We start from the raw sequence: 15,544 nt of genomic DNA, 5'->3' as shown, positions 1-15,544 counted from the left end.
AGATGGAAAGAGGCAATTCTTGCCTAGTGGCTGTCACCACACAACTGGCATAACTCCAAGGATGCTCAATTTCTTTTTAGAATCCACAACAGGAAGCTGTCAGGAGCAGACAGGTCTCTAATCAGAATGGACATTTATATAAATTTTTGTAGCGTCAATTCTATGGACTTCTGACGTTTTGAAAACCAACTATCCATGTAAGGTCACCTGGACTGTTGTCTGTTCACTCCTCTTGGCTATTTCTAAATAAAATATGGTTAACCTCCTAACAATTAACTCAAAGCCATAAATTTGCTATAGTCCCTTAACTCATAGGTTAACCATCCCAAATCAGTTAAAAAAGTTAAGGAAGGACTGGGTCTAGGCCTTGTATTCCTAAATGTGTTATACAAGCACATTGCCCATGAGAGTATCAATATTCATCTCACTTTTATATTAATAAGGAGCTCGTACCAATGAAAACCTTAAATTTGAAATCAAAGTAAATTTTGTACCATTTAAGAAATTATAACTTCATCTTGAAAATAATTATACAGATTTCTACCAATAGGTTATGGCTGTGCAATAAGTCCTAACTAATCCTCCCTGTTCCAACAAAACCACTACTTTTCCCTAGAAAGACAGACCATTATTAACCACATTAGTCCCCAAGCCCAGGGAATAGGGGCGCTGACTCTTCTGTAACTTCTTCAGGCTGATTACGGGCGTTGAGATATTAGAAGAGGGGTGGGGGGAAGAGTAAGTTGATAATCCTCTGATGCTGTGTCTTCACTGAATCCAGATGGAATTCCAGGACATCGGAGGTTTGGGCAGGTCTGCTCTGTATACTTGATGAGTAGATACACCAAGGCTGTGTATTCTAAGATACTGCCTGAGTTAGAGCGCCGACACTTCAATTTCTGTGAGGAAATCTTGAATTCTCAAAAGATCATGAAAAGTATAAGCTCACACTTATTCTTAAGGGAACAATTTTTTTTTAACTTGTGCGTGTGTGTGTATTTGCTTCTGTGTCAAGGTATGTTCATGTAAATATGTGTTCATGGAGACTAGAAAGTGTCCAATCCCCTGCAGTTACAAGCAATAATAAGGCACCATACATGGCTGAAAAAAAAAACCAAACTCATTATTTGAGTAAGAGCATGAAGAGTACTTCTAAACCTAGTCACTTCTGTAGTCCCCTTAAAAGAAAAAAAAAATCCTCACAGCTTTGATAAGACAAAAATTATTTGATTATAGTTTTTGAAGTATCTACTGATAAATGTATAGATACATTATATTACTAGATAAGCATGAAAGAGTTAGCAAAATTTGTTTCTAATAGCCATATAAAGAGTCATCCCATGATGTCAAAATGTCAGTTAGATGACCAGCAATAAAATCTGGCATGACAAATCCTGTGTCATACCTGGTTAACCAAGAAGTGCTTGCACAATGAGACTGTGCCAAAACAGGAACTATGCAGAGTACATATAGACAACTGGGCCTCTTGTCTGATGTTGCCTTTCTTCTTCCAGCAGGAGAACGCCTCATTCTGCTCTGAAACCAGCAGTAAGTAGCTCTCCTTTATTATGAAATCAAATTCCTAATGCCAATACATTTATAACTCAGGAGCAGTGAAATTTTACAGATAATAATTGCATGTGTGGTTGTTATCAGAATCATACTGATAATTTTATTGAGAATAATTGTTTTTATTTAGTCATGTAAAGCTGAATATGTGATTTATGTGGCATATTTGTTATCTTAGAAATGCTTTGGTACAGAGATAATAGGAATGAAACTTTTTTTAGTTTTAAAATCATAAATAATGTCTATGATTTTTCCAGGTAATTCTATTAGAGGTATCTTTACTAAAACTATGAATTAGGAGTGTAGGTATTTTATTTAAAATATATTTCTGTACAGTGATGTAAATGTTGTTAGAATATGGATGGGAAGATAACATTACTAGTGATTTTAAATTGGTCACAACGACATGATAGCAGTGAACATGAACTAAACGTGTTACGGATGATCTTCAACAGAATATATAACGTGTCCATAAAATACATTCAAAGGAAGGACAAAACAAAACATTTCATTTTTGTGGGCAAAGGTGAATATATTCTGTTACCTTGTAGATTACTTAAATGTATAAATTGTGTATCTATCTTATATGACAAAGCACATATAACTTTGTGTTTGGGGCAGACAAAAATGTTTCTGGGGGATATTAGCATATCATGAAACTAATGTCAATCAGAAAGGAGTTATATGCTACTGGAGAAGGTTATAATCCCAAAGAGCATTTATGGATGTTTTCTTCCATGTGTTTAAATGATGTACTCAGCTAGTTTACATCTGAGTCTACAGTCCCTGTCAAGTTACCTTCTGAAGTTGGATAAAAAGCAGTTAGTTATCATTAGTGTAAATCCTGAAAGCTATTAGATAATGAAACGCTAATTTATGAGACAACGTGTGAACTGCAGAAATGAATGTCAGAAATTTCAAGAAGTATAGATCAGGCATAGTTCAGAATTCCAGTGCTACTGCCTAGCAAATTCAGGGAAGCAAAGATATTCCTTCTTGGATAAAAATACTTTGTGGGAATTGACAAGGTTGTTATTGCAGCATTTTGTCCATGATGATTTCTAGCAGTTTGGTGGAACTTATGTTCTCTGTTAACTGATTTAAACCTCAGAAATACATGACAAAGCAATCAGAGTGAAGATTACATATTATATAGGAATTTAGAAAATATTATAGTAGATAATTGGGAGAATGTGATGAGTTAGAATCATGTTATTTTTCCTGTAATGTGCTCATCCAATGCACTTCTGCTGGGGTTTTATTGACATAGTCCATGTCTACATAACCTTTAAAGCATTGCAATCTCTGGCTTTCAGAATTGAAGGCTTTGAAACCACAGAGATGGTGCTTATATTTCGGTTCTGCTACCTGAATTCTTATGACACCTCATTAAATCTCTAATTCTGAGAATGCTCATGTATATAAGTGGAGTACTGAGTCACAGTATCTCCTCACTAGGTTTTTACGAGTTTGAAATAAAGCCCATAGAGAGTCACATGACACGTGACACCAAACGCATAGTCACTGTATCTGTTATTGTGAAGGCCTATGTTAGGACAAGTGGTGCTTTGATACATTTTATAAAAATTATTTATGCACTGAATCCACCTTACATTGATCTTATTAATTATACAGTAATAAAAAATTTTCTTACTTTTTATGGGAAATCATTAAATAGTCTTTTAAAAAGAAACTGTGAGTGCTGGCAAGATGGCTCAGTAGACAATGTACCTATTATACAAGTATGGGAGCCAGATTTCAAATAACCAGAGCCCATATAAAATCCGGATGGGTATTCTTGCATGCTATTCATTTTAGTGCAGGCAGAAGGCTGAGACAGAATGTACCTAGAACCAATTGTGTAGTTAAACCAACTAAAATGTTGAACTCTGAGTGCTCTGATAGATCTTTTCTCAACTTATACAAGAGAAAACAGTTGAGGAAAGCAACTGATGTCCGCCTCAGGTCTCCACATGAAAGCATACACATATACTTGCATACTGGCATACTTTCAAATGTTTGTATATTTATGTGTAGGTGTGTGGGTGTTCTACAGAATACCATTAATAAGAGAATGTGTTCAAAATTATTTAAATGGTTTATTTCCCTATTTTTAAACATGCATTTATCATGTTCAAAATTAATTTATTATGTATTTACCATATATGCAAAATATGAGGATGAAACTTTAAGATTTTGGAGGTTTTAGTCTTGGTATTTTGGACCAGACATTGACAGTAAATGTGTAAATACAGTGGACACAAGAACCAAGTTAAGGACATTGGTTGAAAAATATAGTGGAGTTGTGTGTGACAGTGTACATGTATGTCTCAATACTTAAAAACTCTGAGGTAAGTTTGTTCATTTGAAGCCAGAGTGGATACATGGTAAAATCTTGTTTCAAATGGAAGAGAAAGGGCCAGACAGTGGCTCCCACCTTTAATCCCAGCACTTAGGCACTAGAAACAGGTGAATCTCTGTGAGTTCAAGAGCAGCCTGGTCTACAGAGTGGAGTTTCACCGAAGTCAGGGCTAAATGAAGAAACCCTGTCTCAACAAAATAAAACCAAACCACATCAACCAACCAACCACAAAAAAAAAAAAAAAAAAAAAAAAAAAAAAAAAAAAAAAAAAAAAAAAAAAAAAAAAAAAAAAAAAAAGAAAGAAAGAGAAAAAAATCTTTTAGTGAATAAATAACAAATAAACATATCCTAAGTTGAGAACATTCTGGCTAGTTTTATGTCAAATTGACACAACCAGTTTTATCTGAGAGGAGAAATCCCTACTTGAGAAAACACTTCTAAAAGAGCATGTTGTACACAGGCCATCTTTTAGGAACTTTTCTCAGTTATTGATTCATGAAGAAGACCCCAACACATTTGAGATAGTTCCAGTTCTGGGCTGGTAGCGCTAAGCTCTATAAGGAAGCAAACTAAACAAGTCATTGGGAGCAAACCAGTAACATCACCCCTCTGATCAACCTGCCTCCAGCTTCCTTCCGTGTTTGAGATCCCCCTTTGGCTTCAGTCAGTGGACTGTAGTTTGGGATATGTAAGCCATCTAAATCCTTTTCAAGTTGTTTGTGGTCATGCTGTTTCACCACAGCAATAATAACCAGAACTAAGACTTAGGATTTACTTAGGTTTTTAAAAACACCATAACCTAACAGGAACGATATGACAAATTCTTACTTCTAATTGGATGATGTGTTTATAAGAATATATTTATAATGGGGTAGGAAACACTTATCCAGAAAGGACTTATTCTTACCAGTTTTAGTGCCCTGTCATGGAAATAATTGGAAGCTCTTAATATTCTTGGAAGGACAAAGAAAGAATTGCTGGACTCCTAGAATTGAAGAGAGGACCTATATAGGTTTCAGTGCATTGGGGAGAAGCTAATGACCAGAGCATTTGTAGGTGTGTTATTCAGAACTCCATGAATTAAACATCATAATGCATATCTTTGTTCTCTTCTTTGTTGTCTAGCCATGGCATCAATGCTAGTGCTGTTGTTCCTGGCTGCAGTACTGCCCCCATCCCTTCTTCAAGATGACTATGAGGTATGGGTAAGATTTAGTATATTCTCAGAACAATTTAGGCAGCTATGAAGGCTAGGCTAGCAAGCAACTAGATCACTCTTCAAAGTTTTAAAAGACCAGAGTGTGTTGTAAGTCGCAAAGTATTTATTGATAGTTCAAAGCACATGGCATTATTTTAAAGTTGTGGTGAATGAACTTGTAGCCCTAATTATAAGTGAATATTAAACATGGTCAGTTAGATTGGTTAAATTAAAATGGTTAGGTTCATGCAATATTTAAATGAACAGGCATATATTCATTACACAATGAAGATATCAAAGAAAAGGCTGGAGACAAATATATCATAATACATTTTGTATCAAGAACAATGAAATTGAATTTTTGCTATATAATTTAAATATAAATATTGATATTAATTTACAATATCTTTTTCTTTTTAATGTGGTCAAGAAATTAAACTTACATATGATATTTGCATTATATTTGTATTGGATTTTTTATGTCTCTAGATTTATTTCTGAAAGTTTCTCTTCTAAGAATTGTTATTATCTTATTTAGTCCATTTCAGTGTGGTCCTCACAGAAACTTCATATTATACTCCAAATAACACAACTTCATCATATATATATATTTCCTGTATCTTATTTTATAGGTATTGTGTGTCTATTTTCAATTTTAAACATTTTCTAGAATATAGCTAGGTATGATACTAAATTACACTTGCCTAAAATGCATAAGTCCTTAGGGTTGATCCTCAGCAACACACACACACACACACACACACACACACACACACACACACACACACACACTCCAAGTTGTTAAGTACATCTACTATGCAAACAGTACGTATGTACATGAGCCAAATAAGAGTTATTTGTAATATGTTTTTATATTTAGATAATCTCAGTGAGGCTTAGTCATCTTTTAAAATGACAGAGTATAAGGGACTAGCAAAGATATTTCTCATCTGCTCAGAAAGCTATTAAAGTTAAAAGCAATGCAAATTGCTATAATCCTCACACTCTTCTCTGGCCTGGGCATTGGTTACAACTGGAATTCCTCAAGAGTAGGGAGTGCCAATAACTGGATAAACCTGTTTTGGAATATAAGTTGTATGGGGTTTTTTGTTTGTTAGCATAACCAAATTAGTAATCTAGATACTATTTATTATATCATATCATATAAGTGTTCACTCAAGTTGTTTGTTTTCCCAGTTTCTTTCCTAAAGTTATTGTGTTTTTTAGCACCTTTGAAGCACCTATTCTCCCTCCCTTCTTTCCTGACACCTCTCTTCTCTCTTTGGTCTACTGGTATCTCTTTAGAGAATTTCAAGATACAAATAGCAGAGTAATTCTGAGTCACCTTTGACAAATGAAGGTTTCTTTGATATTTACCATGAAGAGCTAATATCTCTGTCACTCATTTCTAGTCCCCCGTCTTAACTTTGTTCTGTTGTAACTATGAGATCATATTACCTATCCAATATAAACCATTTAACAAGTTTTTATTCTCACATTTTCATGTTTCTAGTATCTCTTTTTAAAAAGTTACCATTGCCTGTTAAGAAAATAGAAGCACATTAATTATCTCTTGGAGTTCTTAGGTACCAAGGAAGGTAGCATAACCAGCAGAAAATAATAATGACTTTCTCAGAAAGAATGTATTATGTCTTTAGAAAGGTAATAACCTTAAGTAAGGTTTTCAAGTTAAAATGGAATATCTAAGGAGATATACCTTAGTGCATAAGCACAGTTACTGCTCTTGCAGAATGTACTTTGATTTCTATAACCTACCTCAAGTGGCTTACATCCATAACTCCAACTCAAAGGGATCTGCTACCCTCTTCTGGCCTCAGCAGGCATTGTGCGCATATACACTAAATTAAAGCCAAGTATTTTTTTTTTTTTAAAGAAAATGATGCTTTTCCTTAATAAATAAACACTGAAGAATATTGTTACTACATTTTATAATAAAATACGAGGATTTTATAGCAATGACTTAAAAATGTACACTCCTTCTGTCTTAGAAATCACTAGCCATGTAAAATCCCTTGACTCAAGGCATTCATTAGTGCATTCAGAACATAATGCAACAGTTAGATGTGGACACGTAGCAAATACTAGCGATATAGTGTGATTAGATTTATGTGTGTAATGTCTGCAGTAACTTGAGAGAAGTTAGCACTGCAGGAAAGAGAAACAACTTATTCCAGCAGTAGGATAAGATGTATGTGAGGGTCTGTCCAATGATAATTAAGCTGTAACAACTTGCTTTACACTATAAAAGAAGAGAGGATTTGAAGTATGCTTCTACCATCAAGAGTTTTTTTTATATCTTTGTCAGTTCACATAATATCACACTATCTACCTGTCCCATATAAACACAAAACCATAAAATTAAATATCAGCATCTGAGTTAACAAGTTTATTTATGTTTAATGATTTGTAAAGCCAACAATACTCAAGCATTTTCAAGAACCTATTGCCTATAAATCGACTTTAATATTATATTAGATAAAACTCTTAGGAGTGATCACAAAATCCTATTACATATAAAAATTTCTTACTGTAAGAGATAATTGAATGCACACATACAGTGTGTCTAGAACTCCATTATCTTATATGCTTCCAAATTCCTTGTCAAAGTTTGGCTATCTCTTTCAAAGATCTATATTAAATCATGTAATTAATCCTTAGTAGTTTCTTGCTACAGCCTAATTGTTTGGCTTAAGGTTTAATGACTTTAATTAATGACTTAAGGTTTTCTACCATGCATTACTATCATTATAGGCTTCTCTTAAATAAAAATTGATATTTGTAGCATCCGTAGAGTATTTACTATGTTTTTCTTTTCACTTTTACTTTGACATGCCGTGGATTCATTCCTTATTTTCAAAATTTCTCTTAAAATGCTTCTGAAGAAAACTAACAGATGTTCTTAACATTCGGTTTTAAGGTCAATGACTAATATTGTCTGAGATCTTTAATAATGACCTTCATTCACCTTAGCCATCATTTTCACCATTTCATATAACCTTATCATACACTAATGTAACTTTCATTTTATTTCCATTTAGAATAATGGTCTTGAGGTTTTGTCAACCACAAAAACATCAGTCCAGGAAGAGATTGTAAACAAGCACAACGAATTGAGACGAATGGTTTCTCCATCTGCTAGTGACTTACTAAAAATGGTGAGCGCTCACGTCAGGACAGTGCTTTTGGAGAGCTGTTTTTGGAGCCTGCTGATAGCACCTGGCTTCTCCTGTGTGGTTTAAAAGGGTCTGGCTCCATTTTAGCCTCTATTTTAAAAAATATACTTACTGTTTCTTTATGTGCATGAGTATCTGTGTATGTGTCCACATATTATGAGATACATGTAAGATCAGAGTTCTTTCTCTGCTTCTACGTCTTCACTTATGATATGATTAGAGCAGAATTTATTAAATTCCCTTAATAAAAGTGACTCATTAATGTTCTACAGTTACATTAATTACAGTCACAGAACTAAAAATAAATCTTTCGACATTTCTCTTTAGTGACAAGGCACTGTGTTATTGCCTCTTTCCTCTTCTCTCTCTCTCTCTCTCTCTCTCTCTCTCTCTCTCTCTCTCTCTCCCTCTCTCTCTCTCTCAGTTTAGGTCAAGACATCTCTACTTCATGACCTTTCATCTAAACAGTCTTCTGTCTTAGATGCAGATCAAAAGTCTATATTTCTTTTAAATTTATTCAATGTGTAAAAATGAAACTAGCATTTATGGGCAACTTTTTACAGGTGTAAAAATAGTCTTAGTGTATCCCCATAGTTAGTGCTTCCTATAGTACAGCAATTGCATAATGTCTTTATAGTTCCTGTTGTGATTTCTATAAGTCATTAGCCTGTTAAATATTTTACTATTTTTGGTGATCTTGGGAAGACAGGCTATTTGTATTTCTTTGAAATAAAAAAGGCATAAATAAGTGGGAGGAACTTTGAGTATAGATTATGAAACTACCAAGCAGACAAACAAGGGTAAAAGTGCCATGGAAAGTTTGGGAAGAGGAAGGAAATAGAACATACGTGACATCAAAGGGAGGCTATGGGTGAGAAGGCATGGTAGGATGAGCAGGATCGGGAAGAAAAACATATAAAAATAAGCTTATTATAAATGTCACAATTTAAGTTGATAGTATATATGCTAACATAAAAGTTTAGAGATATACTATTTTATGTATTGATTATGATCAAAGTCATATGGTGCCTACAGAAATCTTGCAATGATATAAGCCAGTCCTACCAGCCTGCCTTCAAAGATAATGTGCCTTTGAGGGTTTTGTTATTATATAGCTATCTTCTTTCTTTTTCCTTTTTAGGAATGGAACTATGATGTTCAAGTGAATGCTCAAGATTGGGCAGACAAGTGCACATACAGTCACAGTCCTATAGAACTCAGGACAACCAGTATGTAAACTAAAAATCACTTATGTGTGGTTGGAGAGTAACACAGAAGGGCCCAGTTTCTGGTATTGTGCTAACAAAACTTTGCAAAGGAAACACCTATTATGATACAATCTTTTTTAAAAAAAAAGTTAAATATCTCTGGACCAGGATGGCTCAGAGAGGCTCCGTATTATGCTTATTGGGTGTTCCATATTTTATCCAGACCGTTTTCCACAATGCCAGCTTTGTGTCTCGTAACTAGATCACAAGAGAAAAAAGATAGGAATTATCTCATTCTCTCCTTTAAAGATTAAAATTGTTGTCTGGATGAAACTACTAATTAAAGTAATTTGAAGGGAACTTGAAATTAGAATCTCTTTTTAATTTTAGCCTATTATTTTTATTTATTTGTATATATTTCTTGTGTATATATGCACACGTAAATGTAAGTGCATGTACAGAAGTGTGCCTGTAAAGATCAGAAGAAGGCATTGAATTTTTGGGAGCTGAAGTTAAGGTGGTTGTAACCCATCCCATATGAATGGTACCAGTTGAATTCAAGTCTGCTAAAGTAGCTGGATATACTCCTATTTGTAGAGTCACTTTTCCAGCCCTCTGTAATTAGAATTTCTAAATTTCTATAATTTAAGCCAGTATCTTATCTATCTTGTTTTGTTTTTTGTTTTGTTTTTATACTATTTATTTGTTTCTTTGTTTCTTTGTTTCTTTGTTTTGAGTCAAGGTTTCTCTCTGTCTTCCTGGCTGTCCTGGAACATAGTTTGTAGAACAGGCTAGCCTGGAACTCGTAGAAAGCTGCCTGCCTCTGCTTCTAGAGTGCTGGAATTAAAGAGATGTACCACCATGCCTAACTCGAGTATCTTAGCTTTTGATGTGGCTTGTTTCTGTTTACAAGTTATATTTTTAATCATAAAAATGTATTTAATCTGAACAACTAATTCTTCAATTTTCTCAAGAAATAGCAAATATTTGTATTACCTTTAATTACTTCCTTTATTGTTTTATTTCTGTTTGTTGTTTTTGTTTTGGTGGGATACAGGTCTCATTGTATAGTGCAGGATGACTTCAATTTTTAGCTTCCTAAATTCTAGAATTGTGTGTGTGTGTTTAAGACAGCACTGTGTATGTGCCAAACTCTGTCTTCATTGTTGATGACAGAAACTTATATACAGTCCAGGTGGGTGAACATTATTCTTACTTCTGCTTTTGTTTGCTTTGTACTTGTAGTTTTTAAGTAATGACAAAAAGAAGGATTATACAAAACAATAACACTAAAAATGGAACCTTTCACATAAAAATCACTAGTAAAAACAGGAGAGAAATTTAAAGAGTTAGTATTTGTCTTCTCTAAAGTGCAAATCAACATTTGTTGTGTATGAGGCACACACACACACAAACACACCCCCTCACACATATTCACATAGGTATGGAGAATTTAGTGTGTCAATAAATCAATGCAAGGAAAGAAGTTGCTGAGCAAATGACTTCTATATCTAGTGAGTTCATATGTGGTTCAGCCCACACATTATATACCTGTGGCTATTGTTCAGATGACTGATCAAGTCTGAAGCATGCATCTTATGAAATAATCAAAAGTAACTGTTAGCAATGTCTTTAAAGAGCAGGAATTTGGCTTTGTATTCTCTCTCTCTCTCTCTCTCTCTCTCTCTCTCTGTGTGTGTGTGTGTGTGTGTATTCTTTTTTCTTTCCTGCTGCCCTAATTAGTGGTCTATTATTTTTTCCCATAGATTTAAAATGTGGTGAGAATTTGTTCATGTCAAATTACCTTGCACCGTGGTCTTCTGTAATCCAAGACTGGTATGATGAAGTCAATGATTTTGCCTTTGGTTCAGGCCCAAAGGAACGTGGTAGTAAAGTTGGACATTATACTCAGGTAAGAAAAAATATTCTCTGTAAATGAGAGGCAAGAACATGCTTTGTATTACTTGACCAGGGCTGCATATCAGTTTTGTATAGCTCCTGAAGGAGAATGGGAACAGTCTTCCTAAAGGTTTCTTTCCAGATTCCCCTCCCTGATAGCTGATTTTCAGACAAACAAGGTACCTGCTTTAGCAAGAATTATACAATTGTTCCTCAATCCAAGCCACTGTCAAATAGGGCCTACCAAAGCTGAGAGAGAAAGGAAGTGTTATGGGGATCCTGAATGGCTGATTGGAGAAAAGATCCAGATGTGATATTGACAGATATCTTAGTCAAGGTTTTTGCAATGATAAAACACCAGGAGACAAAGCAAACTAGGGAGGAAAGGGTTTATTTACACTTCATGTTGTTCATCACCAAAAAAAGTGAGGACAGGAACTCACACAGGGAAGGAACCTGGAAGCAGGAGCTGATGCCAATGCCATGGAAGGTGCTGCTTACATGTATGATTCCTGTGCCTTGCTCAGCCTGCTTTCTTATAAAATCCAGGACCACCAACCCAGGGATAGCCCCACCTACCATAGGCTGAGCCATCCCTCACTGATCAGTAACTATGCTTTATATCTAGATCCCAGGAAGGCATTTTCTCATCTGAGGTTTCTCCTTGTCTGATGACTTTGTTAAGTTGCTATACAGAACCAACCAGTACAACTGTCCACTTGTCAAGTTGGCACACAAATCACTTTTTAGTCAAATACTTTCTTTTTTATTCATCCCCAAGATCTCGCATTAAAAACATAGATAACTTAAGTCCCACAGTTTTTACGAATTTAAAGCGTTACAATTTCAGTCTCTTTAAACTAACCAATCTCTCTAGAAATCCAAAATCTCTTCTAAAAGTTTAAAACTTTTCAGTTTTATATTCCAATAAATATCAAAATTAAATGAAATAGATTTTTCAAGAGGGAAAAAGCAGGGCATTGTCACAATCTGAACCATAAAACAACTAAACCCCAAAACTATAAATAACTCAATGTCCAATGTCTTGGATCCACACATAATCTTCTGGCCTCCTCCAAATGGCTTAGGTCATTTCTTCACCTCTTTCCTTTCTGACACACACAGCTTATCTTCTAGGCTTCCAGCTGTCTCCACTTCACAGATGCTTTTGTTGTTGGTGTTGGTGGTGTGGTAATTTCATTTAAAAATGCTGAGGTCTTCTGCTGCAACTGGGCTGGGCTTTCAGAAATAACCTCCCATAGGATCTCTTCCTGGTACAAAGCCTCAAATTTATTGCATGACCCTTTTAGTCTTGAGCCTTCAACTGCCACTGAGGCTGCACCTCTCCTGGTCTCTTACAACCTTCAGCTACTCTCCATGACCCTTTCATGCCATCAAAACATGTACCATTTGTGAGACTCTTTTACATTTCCAAGTCCAGCTGCAAGCAAAAGGTACAACTTTGGCCACATCTGGAACACAGCTTCTCTGTGCTCTTAGGAAAACATTTCCCAGCAGATTTCACCTCAATGATACTAGTCTTTTCTTAATCACCACTAATCTTATCTCCAGCTAACCAACATCAGTTATCCCCGAAACAGAAAGGTTTACTTCAGTAGTTCTGGTATCTTGTTAATAACAAGCTAGCTAACAAGAACCATGGAATCTTAAAGCAAAATAGAAAATGGCCCTAATAGAGTCTTTAATCTTCCCTTTGAAATTTCACATGCCAGGCCTCCCTCTTCTGTACTGTTCAAAATTCTTATCATCCAAGATCCCAAATCTTCCCACAGAGCTCTCAATATACAATGGCTTTTCTAGTTCAAAGTTCCAAAATCCTTCCAAAATCCTTCAAAAAATATGGTCAGGGAGGACACAGCAATACCCCACTATGGTGGTACCAAAATCTGCAATAATCAAGGTTCTCTAGAGTCACATAACTTATGAAACAAACCTCTCTCTCTCCCTCCCATATTTATATTTGAAGTACTAAAAGGATGTGCCTCAAGAGATACTGCTACCTGTTCTAAATTTACAATGCATTTATGGTTATATTAGGAATAACTATATCACATTAGACATTATTATGACCCGATTATTATTTATGCATTTGTGGTTGTACAAGGGATAGTCATATCTTATACATTATTATCACATAGTTATTGTTTTCATTTGGACATAAAATATGATTTGTGTCAAAGTGACAAAGGATGGATTATGATGGATACTACCAACATGACTATATCTGGAATAAACTACAACAAGCAATGGACTCATACATGTTGTCTGGATCTGAAGGCAAGGTGACAATATGTCTTTTATCAGGATCTTGAGGCTGGAAGACACAAGTTTTTGATACAGATCTTGAGGTGTGATGACACACACTTTTTATCTGTATCAACAAATACTTTTAATCCTGATCTTGAGGCACACTTGGGCCATACCTTCTGCTGGAAGCCTATATAAAGACAATGAAAGAAGGATGGGTTCATTCACTCTTCACCTGCTTACACTTTCTTGTCCATCACATCCACTGGAGTCTACTTTTTTAGTATACTGGGTTATACAGACCAGCTGAAATCTGCAGCAATGTAAGACTGAGCAACTACTAGAGTTTTGGGCTTTCCATTCATGCTTGTTATTGCTTGGTTAGTTGAATTGCAGCCTGTAAGTCATTTCAATACACATATACATTCATTTCATAAGTTCTGTGACTCTAGAGAACCCTGACTAATATAGAAGGAAGCAACTTCAACTCCTTGATCTGATCAGATTCTACATGCTGAGATACTTGGGCTGAAACCCAGTTTCACGAAGAAACCAGAAAATTCAAGGTCAAAGTTCTACGCTGAAGCTCTCACTATGGACAACTTCCAGGAAGTATAAATGATTACTGAGTAGTAGCCTTCTTCCAGGCTTGACCAAAAAGGTTTGCAAGCAAGTCATGATCTCTGCCCACCTGGGAAGGAAGATACTCATGTCTATGTGTTAGCATCCAACTGAACACCTCTTCTCTGGGAAAAATTTATGATTACTTTGATGGCTGACTAGGAAGTGACATAATATCCATGTTACCCTCTTGTAGTTTATTGTCACATGCCTAGAAGGTAGGAAGTAGAGAAATTCTATATCTCATCAGGGTCCTCCGTTTATCCATGGATTCTTTGATGTCTTTCATTTTGACATGAAGATGATTGACCTTAGCCCAGCCTTCTGCATCCTCATTATCTTGGAACCAGTCAAAAATGCGCTAGATAAACAACAGAATCTCTGAGATGGGGATGAAGCAGTTGTCAGCCTCCCTAATCTCCCATAGGTGCTTCCTGTAAGCTTTGTTGAACTAGCTGACCAAAATTAGGCCCTGTGGGCCCTTTTAACATTTGTAGTCTGATTCAATAATTTATGTATGTCCAGAAGGTATATAGAAACAAAAGTATACCAAAGGTGTTTTAAGTTTACATTTCCCATTTGTTTTTCTGCATTATTTTTCTTTCTGACACATGCTTCATCCCTGGGTATGCAGGTTGTTTGGAATTCAACTTTTCAAGTTGCATGTGGAGTTGCTGAATGCCCTGGAAACTCATTGAGATTCTTATATGTTTGTCAGTATTGTCCTGCGTAAGTATGCAAATTAGAGTTCATTTTCAACAACATCAAATGCAATTTAACATTTTAAATTATCATAGTGTAAAAAACGATTAAAGATATACATTATACATGGAAAGGGAAATACAAACTTTTAAATACTTCCCATAGTTCAAACTTACTGTACAAAATTCTAGAAATGGCCAGCTCATTAGTTCTGTAAATGACACACGGATACTTTCACCCTATGCTTAAAAATTATTTCTCTTCTCCCTTCAGTTGGAGTTTTCTAGACAAATGGTGATCACAAAGCATAGGTATTGTTAGAGTCATATTTTCAGTTATTGCTATGTTTATTGTTTACAAAGGAATATATTGATATTAGAGCAGGTGTGTTAGTGAATAACAGAGGATATTGATTGTAGAGTTTCCACTAAACTAATCCTACTTCTGATTTTATAGGTTGTTTTCTCTTCTTATAATTATTTATCTTTTGAAAATATTATATAGGAGTACTGAATTTGTATAA

The 15,544-nt window shown here is 35.1% G+C and overlaps 1 protein-coding gene across 1 annotated transcript in view; it reads left to right on the top strand.

Moving 5' to 3' along the window:
* Positions 1–15,544, top strand: part of LOC117722643 (cysteine-rich secretory protein 1-like) — a 42,785-nt gene that overhangs the window by 20,084 nt on the left and 7,157 nt on the right. The window contains exons 2-7 of the mRNA XM_034521890.2: positions 1,515–1,548; positions 5,057–5,130; positions 8,189–8,305; positions 9,465–9,552; positions 11,298–11,443; positions 14,954–15,048. Coding sequence (XP_034377781.1) covers positions 5,059–5,130; positions 8,189–8,305; positions 9,465–9,552; positions 11,298–11,443; positions 14,954–15,048 — 518 coding nt within the window. The 5' untranslated portion in view covers positions 1,515–1,548; positions 5,057–5,058. The remainder of the gene's footprint in view (positions 1–1,514; positions 1,549–5,056; positions 5,131–8,188; positions 8,306–9,464; positions 9,553–11,297; positions 11,444–14,953; positions 15,049–15,544) is intronic.

The sequence above is a fragment of the Arvicanthis niloticus genome, chromosome 17 (genome assembly GCF_011762505.2).
Source record: "Arvicanthis niloticus isolate mArvNil1 chromosome 17, mArvNil1.pat.X, whole genome shotgun sequence".
In the NCBI taxonomy this organism is placed as follows: domain Eukaryota; kingdom Metazoa; phylum Chordata; class Mammalia; order Rodentia; family Muridae; genus Arvicanthis; species Arvicanthis niloticus.
This window is presented reverse-complemented; position numbering and strand designations above follow the sequence as displayed.